Below are 16,264 nucleotides of genomic sequence, written 5' to 3' on the forward strand. Positions count from 1 at the left end.
TCACCAGCAAACAAGCCTGTGATCTTTCTTCACTTTCCATTTATGCCCTTGTAATCCAGTTTTAACAACCCTATTCCTTCCTTGAAGGTAAAATAAAATCTTCTTTTAATGCTTGTGCTATATTAACAGAAAGTCCAGAAATATGGTGTTACTTGAATCATTTTAGAATTTCAAATCTAACCCCGTAGAGACTTCTTTGATGAAGTACGAAACTAGAGCTCATTCGATATCATCCCAGGTCACTAGGACATACGAGAGAAATTTGAATTAGTGGCAACTTATAATCTCCTAGTCTCATTTGTTCAAAGACTCCGTAATACAAGATATCTATGGAGCTACTCAGGTCAATGTACATCTTTTTAATAATAAAATTATTCAACATCACTTTGGTGATAATCGCCTCATGGTTTTGGGAGACCACAAGGATGGGGTCCTGTAGTCCATAGGATATCACATCAGCGAGTCGGGAATTGGGTTTCATAAAGTCAAGAGTAGTTCCTAATATGTTTGCTTCCTAAAACATTGACTATCGCCTCCTGTGGGCTCCCCACTGATGGTATTAATTACTTAGACTACGTGCCTGTTAGGGTTAGGAGATTGGTCCCGTGGAGACCTATCCTCTCGTCGATCATTGGGATGAACGTATGGTCGGCACTCTCATCGATCGTCATGGTGACTATCCCGTCGATCATCCCTTCTATCATCTCAGGAGTCATCCCTTCCCCTTCTATTGATGAACTGTCTCAAATATCCTTGCTTGAGCAAGTTCTCTATTTCCTTCTTGAGGTCATTGCAATTCTCAGTTTCATGGCCAATGCCCCTATGATACGCGCAATAAAGGTTTTGGTTCCTTTTTTTCCTCTTTCCCGACATTCTCAGAGGAGGAAGGCCCAAATCCTTTTGCTTCGTGACCATGAGAATGTGGGCTTAGGAAGTGTTAAGAGTGGTGAGGTCTTGTTCAACGATAGGGGGTTTCCCCTTTGAGATTTTGTCGAACCCGCTTCTTCCCTCTTGACTGGGTCCAGCCAAGTTATTCGTTGTGTTGTTGCTTTGTGCAAGCTATCCTCTCCTTTCCCAAGATGGTGAAGGAGCTTGAGTTTCTCTCTTTATCCAATTGGAGACTTGTCCCTGGATGAACTTGTCGGTCCTCAGCCAAAGCTCATTCAAAATAATTGGCTAATCTATATGCAACTCCATATTGAAGGTTCTCGAGTTTAACCCATGGATGAAGGTGGCCATAGTGACTTGATCCATTGGATCAAAAATTTGGATACTTTCTTCATTGAAGCAAGCTAGATAAGATTGAAGAGATTCATTTGGATGTTGTTTAATGTTCATAAGATATGTTGAAGTCTTGGTGATGGGCTGAGAAGAGATGAAACAATGGACGAATTGGTCCACCAACTGCTCTAGTGAGATTATACTCTCCGATTCCAATTTTCAGAACCATTTTCGAGCATACCTTGCAAGAAATATGGAAACACCCGACACATCACCACGTCAAGATCCCCTACAATCTGAATGCCGATAAGAATGCATGGAAATGGTTTTCAGGATCTCATTTTCCATCGTAAAATGGGACATTAGGCAACTTAAAGTTAGCTAGAAAAACTTCTTCATTAATGTCTGGGGTAAAATGGGAGGCCCTCATATAATCCCCATAAAGGGCCAATCCATATCTGGATCCTTCCCTATTATCCTTTCTTTGAAATGGGTTCTTGAGCAATGCTCGTGAAACTGAGGATACCTTAGAATGAACCTTACATTTTAATTTCATAAGGTTTTCTTTCTCCTTCTTCCTCTTAGGATGATGATCATCCGAGTCATCCTCAGAAGAAGAAGATAGAGGAGTATCTTTGGGCTGTCTCCTAGAACACTGGGCCCTCTCCTTCCTTTTCATATGCCTAACAATCTCTTCAAAAAGCCTTGGTTTGGACACCATGAACTCGACCACCCGAGCTATAGCCTCTCTGTAAGGTTGAGAGTTCTCAAGAATTCCCTAGTCCCTCAAATCAGCTGTGCGACCTTCGAATGTTCGAGGATTTTGATTTCCATAATTGGAATGAGTTTTTGCCATTGGAAACTAGAGCACTTGGATTCAACTTCATTCCCATAGACGATGCTAATTTTAGAAGCTCGAGATCAAACTTCTGAGGAGGGTTGAGATTGACAAGTCCGAGTTTGGAATCCCTGCAAGAAACCAAAGGCAAGGACGGGATTGACCCCCCGATTTGACTCCGATGCTTAAGTTACCAAAAGAAATGAGCTTGGTAATAAATAACCAAATAGGAATATTGTGAGATCCCGAAATTTTCTTATTTTTTAGGCATTTATTTTGTTCTTTTGTGCATATATTCTATATTTTCTTTATTATATGAATTTTTGGGAATTTTTGTGAGAAATTATGATTTTTAAATCATTTTTTTTCCAAAATAAGTTATTTCCTATGTTGATGGTGGGTACAGTGGATGTGGGACTCACTAGTGTGATAAGTGCGATAAATGTGGATAATTTGGAGAAGTTTTGTATACAAGGATTTTATTACGTGGTGTTATGAGCTAATTAGAGGTTAGCTAGTTAAGTAGTATTATAAGATAAGAGGAGGAGATAACTCTTACAAGTGCCACATGTTGTATTCCTATTGGGAGTTGGACTTTGACTAGAGCTATCTCACATTTCCTAAATCAATTTTGACCAAAAATTCTCTCCATTTTCCCCCCTTTTGGCCATGCAACACTAGAGAGAAAAGAAGAGAGGAGCTTTAACTTTTGCCTTCCTTCCTTGCTTGGATCTTGTAAATCTACCATAGAAATTCCAAATTTCTCCACAAACGTGAGTTGACAAGTGAGTTTAAGGTCTTTGGTGGAGCCACTTGTGAAGAAGAACCACTAGCTACCTTGCTTCTTGTAGTTGATAAGGTGAGTTGTCAAGACATCTCCTCTTTGATGATAATAATGATCAATTAGTGCATTCTAGTGGTGAAGCATGTCATTTTGTGGAATATTTCTTGAATTATGGTTGAGTTTGACCAATTTTCATATTTATTGAGGATTTTTCTGTTTTATATGGTATATTATGGTTGGCCATGGAATGATAGCCTTATATTGAGTAATATAGGGCCTCTATATGTTAATGGTGGTTTGTTGTGGAGAATTTCAGCTTTTAGAGGAAAATTTTAGTTTTAGGGTTTTATATATTTGGGGCTTTTCTATGGTTGGCTCATGAGCTTGTAATTGGTTGAGATTTAAGGGTAGTGAGACCCTAATGAGGTGTATTACTTAGCCTATAAAATATATATGTACTTGTGATCGTTTCATGTGAATATTGGTGATGAATGATAGGTTGGAAATGTGAAAATTAAAGGGAAAATGCTGTCCAATGTTAAGGAGATTTGGTAATTTTGAGTTGAGAGTGTTTTTGGGTAGAATTGAAAAGGTTTTGAGGTTGTTCATACCTAACACCCACTGTCACTTCATTTTACTTCTAAGTTATATTATACTAGTAGTTCATTATAGTAGTTTGACTCGTGCTCGAGTCTCAATGGTGGTTTCTTGCTTATTATAGGTTGTGCCGGTGATCCGGGGCCTACATCTGAAGGAAAATTGTGAAGTTGCTTATTTGATTCAGTGAGTGTACCATTATATGGTTTATTGCTTAAATGACTGTTTGTACTTGTTTATGTGAACTTGGTTGGCTTGACTGGGACGAGAGTGTAATTCATCTCTCTCGTTCTCTTATCTGTATGACTGTTACTGTTTAACTGTGAAACTGTATTTGTACATGATTTAATGTCGTTTGGGACTATGACCAACGACTTAACTGTGATACCTGAGCTCATATCCCATTGGTTGTTATTCGAGTCGAGCCGGCAAGGGCCTAGGCGATTCGATAACCAACTATGGGTTTACTGTTAGCCGAGTGAAATGTTATTCCCTCGACCCTGTGGTATACTCGAGTATCGCCTCTCTATTACTGTGAGGTGTTCGGACCCGGCAAGGGGAATGTTCGGTGGAAGGAATGTGGTATAAAGTGGGATCTACGGTCTTGTTCCTTTCTTCAAAGGTTGACGGAGTGCCAACGAATATGAGATCAAGTACGGCAAATGGAAAGTGGCTCTTGAGAGCCAATTGTATCCTTTCATATTGGTTTACTTCTTTATGTGCCTTGGTTAACTATAGTGAAGTATGTTTATACTTGTGTGTCTTCTCGGTGCCTCACGAGCGTAAGCTCACCCTCGTTACTTTTGTTTTCCTTACAGGAACAACTTTTGGAACAATGTTTTGAGGAGAGTTGAGCTAGTTAGGCATTCTTTTGTTTGTATAGCTCCTCGATTATGAGAAACCCTAAATGTATTTAGATTCCATGATTCCTTTTGATTTGTAAAATTTGTAATCAAGGATTTATGAAAGTGTTTCATGTGTATATGTTACCTATATACTGCTTGGTTATGCTCTTGTGGTATTGGTAGATGATGTTTCCTTGTTCTTGGTTGGATTTCGAGCCAATACGGAAGTTGAACGAAGAAAGAACAATTTTGGCGAGGTCACTGTTCACCAAATCCGGCCAAAAATCCGGCCAAGATCTGGCCGGATACCTGGCCAAGAGCAGTCATACAAGAGTCTATACAAGAGCAGGATCCTTGGCCCGACGTGGTTTCCGCAGATGCCCTCGTGTAACTCGCGCAAGACGTAACTCTCCTCTTCAGGCGTCACGCATTTCAGCCACGGACGTAGATAGGATTTCCTATACAGCACTCCGTCTATGAGTACATACCTCTGTGATTTGATGAGGACTTTACGAGATTCTACTTTGTTTGAGGGCAGCTCTCCGTTGGCTAAGTACTGCACGATGGGATCCATCCACGAGCTCATCACTTGAATCACTGCAGTGTCCATCTGTTCATATGCTCGTCTTTTGACAACTTCTACCAGTACTTTCTTATTTAGCATGCCAAACGAGGTGGAGGCCAACTTGGAAAGGGCGTCAACTCTCTTGTTCCGACTTCGAGGGATCTGTTCGAGTGAGAAGAATTATTCGAACTGGCTCCCCAGTTCATGCACCTTAGAGGCATATGGTTCTTCCTTAATTTTGTAATTCCCCAAGACTTGGTTTACTATCAGCTGTGAGTCACTGTGGGCTTTTAGCGACTTAGCCCATAATTTTCTCGCCATCTTCATCCCCGCAATCAGAGTCTCATATTCAGACTCGTTATTGGAGGCTCTGAAATCGAACCTCAATGCATAAGCCAGTTCTTCCCCCGTAGGACTGATTAGAAGGATCCCAGCTTCGCATCTTTCCTTACTTGATGAGCCGTCGACATATAGGGTCTAGGTCGGGACGATCCGCATCGTAGCCTCTACGGCCCGTCTGGCCTCGGCAGTCTCTTTGCCCTGTTCGGCCTCAACTGCTTCTCCGGCGAGTTCGGCCTTAGCGGCTTTTCTTGGTTTGGCCTCAGCAGCCTCTCCGGCCTGTTTGGCCTCAGCTGCTTCTTCGGCCCGTTCGGTCTCGGCAGTTTCTCTGGCCAGCTCAGCCTCAGCTGCTTCTTCAGCCTGCTCGGCCTCAACAGCCTCCTCAACTGCTTTTCCGGCCTTGGAAGCTTCTCCGGCCTGATTAGCCTCTGCTGCTTCTCTTGGTGATTCGGCCTTAGCAGCCTCTCCGGCCGATTCGGCCCTGGACCCCTGCATCCCAAAGGAGACACCTTCCGCTACGAAATCTGCCAGCGCCTGGGCCTTGATGGCCGTCCGAGACTGATAACCGAGGTCATACTCGGACAGCTCCACAACCCATTTCACCATCATTCCTGACACGTCGGGCTTGGATAGGATCTGTTTCAAAGGTTGGTCGGTCACTACTACGATGAGGTGAGCTTCAAAGTATGACCTGAGTTTCCAAGCCGCTTGAATTAGTGTCAGAACATACTGCTCCACTGCGGAATACCTCGTCTCGGCCCCCTGCAGAACTCGGCTAACATAGTACACAGGTTTCTAGACCTTGTCTTCCTCTCGAACTGACTGCCTCTTCCCCCACCGCTAGATAGATGAACAGGGTTTCGCCTTATCTGAGGGAGGTTAAGGCCGGCAACTGGGCAATGTGGACCTTCAGTTCATCGAATGCTTTCTGGCACTCCGAGTTCCATTCGAATTGGGGACCTCTTCTTAAGGTTTTGAAGAAAGGGGAGTCTCGAACTGCTGATTTGGACAGGAACCTGTTCAAGGATGCCATCTTACCCGCCAGGCGTTGCACCTCCTTGATGTTTCGGGGAGGGGATGTGAGAACTCGGAAATTTATGAGTATATTTTGAATTTATTTCATTACGATTAATCCGTTATTAGAAATATTACATGTAACAAATGAATGGGTAAATTAAATGCCTAATTGAATTCCTATAGAATTGAAAATTTAGAAAAAATAAAATAAAATAAAAGCTCCATTAGCTTCAATTATTAAGATTAGAATGAAATGATTTAATCTTAGCTCAAATGTTTTATAAGATCTTAGAATTTATATATGAACGTTAACCTTGTTTTAGAGCTACCAAACCTAATTGATTTTGAAGTAATATTGCTGAATTATGTTGAATGGTTGTATTTTAAGGTCAAACTTGATTTTAATAAGTTTAAAGTCGCAAATAAGTTAATCGTGCAAAATATCGGACTATTTGAATTTTTGCCAAGTTAAGTTAATATTTCTTGACGTAGAGTGTGTTATTGCTTTAATATTAATTCCTTGAATTTCAATAGCTAATTTTAAGTATTAATAACGTTAGGTGTTAAGGGGAAACTGGAATTAAGACGAATCGTTTTAAGTCAAGACTTTGTATAATTACGCTTAGGACGTTGTATCTCGATAATTTAATTTTTGCGAGATTAGTATACTAGTAGGCATTCGAATTACATTTGGGATAAATTTTGGATTCAGTTTAGGATTGAGGGCTTAAGTGGAAATTCGGATGAAACGTGAAAGGACCAAATTAGTCTTTCCCAAGTCAAATTCACCATGCAGCCATGGGAAAAAAATTCTTGAATCAAATCATTTCCAAACACTTCCCAATTCCAGCCGGTTCCATTTTCTTTATCTGCTCCACCACTCCACCAATCATCAAGCCGGCTCACACCCCACTATCATACTCCACTATATCAACTACATACCACTACAACAATACCTCCATTTCATTTGCCTTTCTACCGTGAGCTGTGAGGAAACAACTACCTTGGAAGTATCGACCGAGAGGGAGAGCTGAGTGTCTCGTTGTTTCCTTCCGGCCGTAAATTAAAAAGAAGAGGGAGGGAGACCTGCTGTTCACTCTTTCATCTAGCCGTGAGTTAGTGAAGAGGACTGAGAGCTAAACATTCTCCATTTCAGTCGCAAGCTTGGACAAGTGAGAGGAGGAGTGACGGGCTGCATTTCTGGGCTGACCGAGAGGGAAAAGTTTGCAGCAGCTAGTCGTGTGTTTTAGGCTTCAAGCTAAGGTAATTTCTGAACTTAGAGGAGATGTTTATGGGTCGATGAAGCTGACTATAAGCGTGTATGTGAGATTGTGTGGCTAGATGATAACTTAAGTTATAGAAAAATCTGTTTGAGAAGAAAATGAAGCTGCCGAGAGCTTGAGCTGGAAATTTTGGTTTTAATTTGCTGGGTTGTGATGATTTGAGCTTAATCTTGGATCAACCTGATAGATAAGTTCCTTACTTAGTGTTGCATGTGAACTTTATGGCTAGGATTTTCAGTCGCATGGCTGGAAAACTTATTAGAAAATTTCTGGGCTGCTGAACTAATTTTTCTAGATTAGCCGTTGAAGTTGTTTTGGAAATTGCTTGGGTATTTTAGCATGAAATTTGCTGGAATGTGTTTGATTTCCACTTGGTTAGGTGTTTGACTAATTAAAATTAAATGATTAAGCCTTGCATGAAGTGTTTTGGTCCGGCTAAGCTAGAAACAAAATAAACAAGAAAATCTGCTGCATGCAAGATTATCCAAGAAGAGCCGAATGAATTTCTGGATTTTTGGGATATTTGTAGTTGTTAATTGAATCTGATTTTGAACGAAAGATGTTAATTAGCTAGCTAAGTGTTTGCATGTAGAACTTGAGTATTTAAAACACTGATTTAGTCAAGGAAAAGTTGGATTGATGATCTATTAGTTGGCTGTAGTTTTTCTTCTTGTTTTGAATGGATTGGTGTTTGAAAGTGAGTATTGGTTGTCAAGAGCTAATGATTGATGAAGCTCTTGACCATTTGAGTAAATTTTTGCAAGAGTTTAATTTTGGTGAATTTGGTCAAGTGGTTGGCTGAAATGTATTTGGAAGGTCCATGGTTTATGATTTGGAATTGTTTTGATACCTTGGACTTACTTTGTTGAATTTTATTTGAAATTGAATCTGTTGAGACTTAGGGCTAATGATTGATGAAGCCCTAGTGAAATTGATGTTTAAATTGTGATTTGGCTATTTTGGCAACCGGGAATACAATGTGCAAATGATTTGAAATCGTAAAGTCCATTTTGGCCCTTGAATTCGAGTACTCTTGACCAAGCTTTGTTGAAATGTTTTGTTCCAATATTAAGCTATAGAAATTGAGTATAGTACGATAATGCTAAATTCGAGTGTCGGGACTTTTAAACCCTTGCTGACTTGTTGATTCTTTTCTTTGCTTACACTAGCTTTATTATTTTAAGAAATAATTGCACTAACTTCCAAACTCTAAATTTTTCATAAAATTATTCCGGGCCAGTTGTTTTAGAGGAAAATTGTTAAAAACACTAGATTTTAATAAATTTAAATGAAAAGTGTAGAAAACTTGCTCGGCAAGAAAACATGATTCTTTTTCACTTATATTCTAGTACTTGAGCTTTTATTGAAAATTTTCTAGTACGAACACATTTTTCACCTTCTCGATTTCCGTGCCAAATTAAGCATTTTACTCTTCTTTTGAAATTGATAGTCCTTGCCACGATTTATCTCGGAAATGGGACTTTTAAATTCCTTTTGGTTTTATACCAATGATTAAGTTAAAACTTCCTATTTCAATTTGTTTGAGCTTGAGGCTTGAGTGTGTGTATCTAAGAGGTTTTCTTTTATTCGCCTTAATCGAGCATCTAGGTAATTTGTAATTGTGATTAATCTCAGGTGATTCAGAGGACACCGAGAAGCTCTTTTAATTTCCTGCTTTTGCTCTTGCTTTGCTCCGGATTACGGTGAGGGATTCCAAACTGTTTTGTACAAAATTGCTTCTCGAACTTTTATAACCACTACTTGTATAATTGCTTAGATATATATACGTGATGTGATTTGATGAGTGCTTCTTTCATACCTAAGTGGTCTAATACTTGATGAATCTTGTTCATTTGAATGAAAAGTACTTATTTCTAGGCGAGTGTGTACTTTATCACACTCGACCTAACTGTTGTTGTATTGCTTAACTGTTCAATATTTCATTGTTTATATGTTATTTGCGTATGCTGTAGGCCATGTGTACTTTATCACATTGGCTGAACAAGGCCTTCTCCCCTTCGTTATCACCTATTCGAGCTAGAAGCGGACTTGGTCGGATAGGTTGATAACCCTGGGCACTGTATTTTGGTATACTCGAGTATTACCACTGGAGGGATAAGGTGATGGCCAGTCAACCGAAGGAGTTACCAATGGGAGTCATAAGGACGGGAAGTGGACCGAGTACTGTATCCTTTTGTGTTTGCTTTACTATTAACACTGTTATTGCTCTCCTAGTTGACATTTCTCGGGTAAGACTCCTCATGAGCATTAATCTCTGAGACGAAGCAATCCTTGTAATGTTCTTCTAGTCGGACGAGCCACTATTTGTTTGACTAAAATTCGTGAAAATATATTTATATGGTCGTTCATTCCAAATGTACGTTAGTGATTTGTAAATGATTTATGAGTTGTACTCATAATAAAGTTGCCAACAAAAGTATTATTTCTACATGTGTTTCCAAAGTAACACTTACGCAATGGTTTATAAATACTTGATTTTCCCTTTTGAAACCTCATTGAGCTTTAGCTCTCCCCCAAAAATATTTTAGTTCTATGCAGGGCTCGAGAAGGATAGTTACTCAAGCACAAGGATTTGGAGTACCGTGGATTATCCTTTATCTGGGTTGTGATTGATTTTCTTTGTGGAATGTAATGGTTATTTTGAAAGATTTGTGAACTTTATGGTATGATGTACTTGTGGTTGAAGTGAATGTAAGTCTCATGACATTTTGGGGATTTTACTTTTGTAAGAATGATTTGATTTGCAAACATAAGATTGTACTTAAGTTGTTATTGTGAAAATTTAGATGAAGTATTGGACTCGTACTTTGGTATGTTGGACTGGTGGATATATTATACTCCGTTTGAGCTTTTAAGAACCATCGATTATATTCATGCTTGAGTTTTGTAGTGAGTCCCGGCGAGAGCTGAGCAGACGGCCCGCCAAACCCTTTGGTTCGCCTTAGGGGGAAGTGGGGTCGTCACAGGGGACATATCCATGATGGCTTTGATTTTGTCCGGGTTAGCTCTTACCCTTTTTTGGAAATTATGATCCCAAGAATTTACCCGACCTGACCCTAAAAGTGCATTTCTTAGGGTTCAGCCGCATCCGTGAGCTCCGAAAGGCATCAAAGATCTCTCTAAGGTCCGTGATGAACTGCTCCTAGGTTCTGCTTTTCACCAACATGTCGTCCACGTAGACCTCCATATTTTGACCTATCTGACCCTTGAACAACTTGTTGACCAATCTCTGGTAGGTCGCGCCCGCGTTCTTCAGTCCAAACGGCATGGTGACATAACAATAGGTTTCGTATTTGGTAATAAACGAGGTCTTCTCCTGGTCTTTCTTGTCCATGGCTATTTGATGATACCCCTTGAAAGCATCCAAAAAGCAAAAGATCTCATATCCCGTAGTTGAATCCACGAGCTGATCTATTCGCGGGAGCGTGTAACAGTTCTTCGGGCAGGCCTTATTCAGATCGGTGAAGTCTACGCACATCCTCCAAGCATTTTCTTCCTTCTTGACCAGCACTGGGTTGGCCAGTTAGGTCGGGTAGTAGACCTCTTTCATGATCTTTGCCTCCAACAGTTTGCCTACCTCGCTCTTGACGACCTCGTTTCGTTCAGACGCAAAATTTCTCTTCTTCTACTTCACAGGCCGGACATTGGGGTGCACGTGCAGCTTGTGAACTGCCAGCTCGGGTGGAATTCCAGGCATGTCATCCGCATTCCAGGCAAAGATCTCTGCGTATTCTTCTAAAAGGGATGCTAGTGCGCTCCGGGTCAGCTCGCTCAGGTATGAGCCGACCTTGACCGTACGATCAGGTCTTTTCAGGCGGACCGGCAGTTCGACCAGCCCCTCATCCATCTCCAGTCTCTCCCTTTTCTCCACGGGCTCCCAAGGCTCTAAATAAGTTGTTTGAGCGACCAGTTTTTCCTTGCCCTTGAGAGTTGCGATGTAACAGGCCCTATCCACTTCTGGATCGCCTAGCACTTCCACTACTCTCGCAGGCATGGGGAATTTCATTCTGAGGTGCAAGGTCAAGCAGACAGCTCGGAGGGCGTTTAGGGTAGGTCACCGCAGAATCATGTTATATGACGATGGCTCATTCACTACTGCAAAGTTTACGGGAACAGTTCAGCTTTTTGGCGACACCTCCACCGTGACCATGAGGGTTATCATTCCCTCCGGTCTTACTGGTGGTCCTGCGAAACCAATTAGCGGAGTTCGGATGGGGATGAGCTGCTTATCCTCCAATTGCAGCTCCTTGAAGGTCTTATAATGCAGCACGTCAATGGCACTTCCATTGTTTATGTATATCTTCTTTAATTTGTAGTTGGATGTGATGACTTCTATCACGATGGCCTCATGGTTATTAGAAGCCAAGGGTACCGGGTCCTCTGGTCCATAAATGATCTCTTCGTGCATCTTCAATCGTTTGTTCAAGCTCTCTCCACTGGGGAGGAGGCGGTTGTTCCGCCGAGCTGCGTGGCTATCTCCTCCAACAGGTCCTCCTGCAATGGTGTTCTGTACTTCCGGCTCGGGAGTTTGGTCGCGGGGACCCCGAGGTCGGTCACGTGGGTAGTTCGCGCATTCTCATTTGTACCCTCCTTGCCTCTGGTCAGCCCGTCCGTCCCGTATGAACTGCCTTAAGTGTCCTCGTTTGATTAGCTCTTCGATGTCTTTCTTGAGGTGACGACAGTTTTCAGTATCGTGCCCTATGTCCCGATGATAAGCACAATACAGGCCCTGATCGCGCCTGCTCTTGTCACCGGCCAATGGTCGGGGAGGTCGGGAGAGACCTTCCTATTGCATCACGGCGAGGATCCGGGCCCGAGGTGCTGTGAGGGGAGTCCAGGCCTTCTCTTTCTCAACTGACCGATTTCTGGGCAGGCGATCGAAGGTATTTTTCCATCCCTGACCAGGTCGCGTACCCCCTTGGTAGGCGCCCTTTCTGCGTCTGTCGTCCTTCAGTCTTTCCTGTGCGCTCTTCAAGCGATTGGCCTCCTCTGCGTTAGCTTTCTCGTGAGCTCGGTCCAGCATCTCCCGAACTGACTTGGGAGGTCTTTCAAAGAACTCAGTGTACAGCTTCTGCTTACGCAATCCATTGATGAAGGCAGCCATGACAACTTTATCGTCCCGGTCCCGGACCTGGAGAGACTCGTTGTTGAAACGCACCATGTACTCGCACAGCGATTCCTCGGGCCACTGCTGAACTGTCATCAGGTGAGTAGTGCTCTTGGAAAAGGCTCGTGACAAAACAAACTGAGCTGCGAACAGCTGTGCGAGCTGGCTAAAAGACCGAATTGACCTGGGAAGCAATCCTTGGAACCATTGATGTGTCTTCCCCTCCAGGAACATTGGGAAAGTTTTGCATCTAATGGCATCAGCGGCCGTTTGCAGCCGTATTTGTGTCATAAATGCGAAGTCCTATCGGGGAAGGAGTCTTTCTAGGATTTTGTGTGGTTACCTCGAAAGGTCCGGAGGCCGCGGCCCACCAAGCCCATCTAACAGAGAGGCGGTGGCCATGACCGAGCTGGCGTCCCCTTCTCCCGAACTGGCCTGTCCGAGCTGGCGGGTTATCGTAGCCGATCTGACACGTGGCGCTTGTGGATTGGGCCAACTACAACGAGCAAAGAATTTTGTCCCACATTGGTCTAAGAGATAGAGAAAGAGCGGTTAGTATGTAAGTAAAGGTCCAAACTCTAATGACTTAAGCTTTTGGGTCAGAGTTGGGTTCTTGACTTACATATTAGACTTTTTGGTGGACTCTCTTGAGGTGTTTCTCCCTATCAAATTACTTCTCCCAATCATGGATCTACTCTTCTTTAACATTTAAACTGCATTCTGAACCTCTGCCAACCCTTGGCTCCTTGATCTAACACCAACCAGACTCCCTGCCAAATCCATGGCGCACCTGGTCCAACACTAACCAAACTTGCCCATGAGTAGTTCAGTATCGCAACCTGAACCTCTGATACCAATTTGATAGGGAGAAACACCTTGAGAGAGTTCACCAAAGAGCCAATATGTAAGTCAGGAACCCAACTCTGACCTAAAAACTTAAGCCATTAGATCTTGGGTCCTTACTTACATATTAACCGCTCTTTTCTATCTCTCGAACCAATGTGGAACATAACCCTTTACTTATGAACCTAACACAATCACTAAAAATCTTAACAATATTCAATATCCAATCTATCAGAAGGTTGTAGGAAATTGATAAGTAATTGAAAACCATTATTCTTTTTAATCCTGTAATTTTGATAGCTAGGAAGAAAATAAAATGAACTAATGTTTTATTTGACTAGAAATGTGTAAGAAATGGAGGTTAATTATGCCTTGCACCAAAGAAGTCAAAAAGACTACATGTCGGATGAAGAACGAGCCAAGTGGTATTTAATAGTCCAATTTCGTATGTACTACTTCATTGTGTCTAACCTTGAAAATTGAGGTTGATTGAACATAGTAAAAAATTGTTTTTCAAAATTGAAATTGCTCAATTTTGAAAAGTAAAGGCATTTCGAAAGAAAAATTCAATGGCCTTGAGATGGACTCAAGGAGAACTCAAAGTTGATGCTTGAAAGTATTACACCTCAGGCAGGGAGGAGGTAGGGGAGAGTCGAAACCAACACTTCTAGTTTTTGACATTTTAACCACCAAACCATTCCTAGACAATTTTGGTTGGCTTAGTTCTGTAACGGTTTTGTGGCTAGTCAAGACATTGTAGTTGCTTGCGTATTTTTTTTCCTTTTAGGGTGGCGGTAAGTCAACCAATTCCATTACATCCAAATTGGGCTATATTGATAAATGTTATCAGGCTAGTTTGGTTCACTTTGGCCTTCGGGTTACATTTATCTCACAATCACCACCTTGGTTGTCGTGTTTATGTGTTGGTAGAAATTTATTGGCTGGTTGTGGTAATACAAAGGTGTCCTTGGTTTTGAATTCCACAGTATAGTTGCATCCGTGTATTAGAAGTTTAGAACTACAAACTACAACAAAGTAACATGTAAATGACAAACTTGCAAACATTATCAATTATAGCAGAGTAAATAGATTTTGGTCGAATGATAGATGTCAGATCTGACAAACAGTCATGGAATATTATCTATCACAGCATCCAGGAAACGTCCCAATGAAGCAGAGGATGATCCTCCTCCATTAAGAGTCAACCTGCTCTTCTCTTTCATTTCCGTCACCTTCTTTCTGATTTCATTCTCAGGATCCATAAGATGTTTAATTGCCTTTTCAATTAAATCTGCAGCCACAATCGCAGTACTTGGCTCGCGAAAAGTGTTTTTGAAATCCATTTTGATCTCCACAGCCATCCCCACGTCTTTCAGCATCTGGAAGGCATTCACCTGCTGCTCAGCATAAAGTGGCCAAGTTGCTGTTGGAACGCCATACCAAACACTTTCCAAGGTTGAGTTCCAGCCACAGTGAGAGACAAAGCCTCCCACAGCAGGATGGGATAGAACTGCCGCCTGTGGTGCCCATCCTATAACTTTTCCAACCTCTGCAGTTCGCTCCAAGAACCCTTCTGGCAAGACTTCTTCCAGATTCTCATAATCACCTGGAAACTCAAACTTTCCTTTAGGTGGAGGCCTTCTCAATGACCACAGGAACCGATATCCACTGCGCTCGAGTGCATAGGCAATTTCCTTCACTTGGTAACCATCAAAACAACCTCCACTGCCAAAGCAAAGGAACACTACAGAAGAATCAGGCTGAATATCAAGCCATTTCATAATCATCTCAGTTTCTTGATTTTGACCATCGCTTCCCTTAAGGTTCAATATAGGCCCTACTGGGTATACTGGTGGGATGGTTTTATCATTGGATAGAACCTGTATTGCATGGGATTCTAACTCGAGAAAACTGTTGATTACGATTCCTTTGGTCTCCCTGTATCTTTTGGCCAGGTTGAGGAACATGTTGCCACCCCCTTCCTTGTCGAACAGTCGAGATGGCAAAACTTTAACTGGAACAGGATTGATGAAAGTCGGAACAGGTAATTCAACTTTAGAGTTCTCATAATTGGTGACATCTTCTCCGAAATCATCTCTCAGACTTTGCAAATGCAATATAAGGCCAAGCATTGCAGCACCGGATGTATAAAAAACATAAGAGGGAACCCCAAATTCTTTGGCTACATCAATCATGGAGGAGCAAAACATGTCTATGAGGACTCCAGCAAGATCAGAGGATGCAGAATTTGATATTTCAGCAAGGACATCCCTCGCACTGCTTTTATGATCTTCAATAAGCTGATACATAAACAAATTAGAAGATGCCGTTTGTGAAGCAGACTCATCTTTTTTGAGCTCAAGAAACCTTATGCGAGAATCCGAAGTTTCTGTCTGCGAATCTGTGGAGCTACCCACCTTTGTTTCAAAGGGAAACTTCGTAATCAGAACTGTGATTGATAAGTGTTCATTACGATCAATGAGAAGCTTTGCTAGCTCAACAGTTGATCCTAAGTGACCCATCCCTGGTGAAGGAATGAAAACCAGCTCTGGTTTCTTCATTTCTTTCCTCATTTCTGTTATTAACTTCAGGAAATTATTTGATTGAGGATAGAAACCAAAACTACATGCTTTCAAGTGTCCACTGGCTTTTTATACATGTCAGTGAGACTATTTTATCCTTGTACTCCAAGTCTTTTTTTTTTTTTTTTAATAGTTCTATCAGTCCACAATAGTCCAACGAAAAGTATACATTTTGACCTGGTAATAAGAAAGTGAAGTCATGGCTCGCGTCACCTGAAATTG

At 41.7% G+C, this 16,264-nt stretch overlaps 2 protein-coding genes across 2 annotated transcripts; both read right to left on the reverse strand.

Moving 5' to 3' along the window:
* Positions 1 to 12,296: 12,296 nt before the first annotated feature.
* LOC113771190 lies at positions 12,297 to 12,908 on the reverse strand. Its single transcript, XM_027315802.1, has one exon. It carries the CDS (start codon positions 12,906 to 12,908, stop codon positions 12,297 to 12,299), a length of 612 nt encoding a protein of 203 aa, XP_027171603.1.
* A 1,647-nt stretch (positions 12,909 to 14,555) lies between these two features.
* On the reverse strand, positions 14,556 to 16,063 carry LOC113771554 (anthocyanidin 3-O-glucosyltransferase 2-like). Its single transcript, XM_027316128.1, has one exon. The coding sequence runs from the start codon at positions 16,031 to 16,033 to the stop codon at positions 14,588 to 14,590; it is 1,446 nt and encodes a 481-aa protein (XP_027171929.1). The 5' UTR covers positions 16,034 to 16,063; the 3' UTR covers positions 14,556 to 14,587.
* Between the last annotated feature and the right edge of the window lie 201 nt (positions 16,064 to 16,264).

Source organism: Coffea eugenioides, chromosome 5 (genome assembly GCF_003713205.1).
Source record: "Coffea eugenioides isolate CCC68of chromosome 5, Ceug_1.0, whole genome shotgun sequence".
NCBI classification, from domain to species: Eukaryota; Viridiplantae; Streptophyta; class Magnoliopsida; order Gentianales; family Rubiaceae; genus Coffea; species Coffea eugenioides.

Excerpts from the sequence above, each read along its gene's own strand:
- LOC113771190 (XM_027315802.1), bottom strand. The coding sequence starts at position 12,908 with ATGACACAAATACGGCTGCAAACGGCCGCTGATGCCATTAGATGCAAA.
- LOC113771554 (XM_027316128.1), bottom strand. The coding sequence starts at position 16,033 with ATGAGGAAAGAAATGAAGAAACCAGAGCTGGTTTTCATTCCTTCACCA.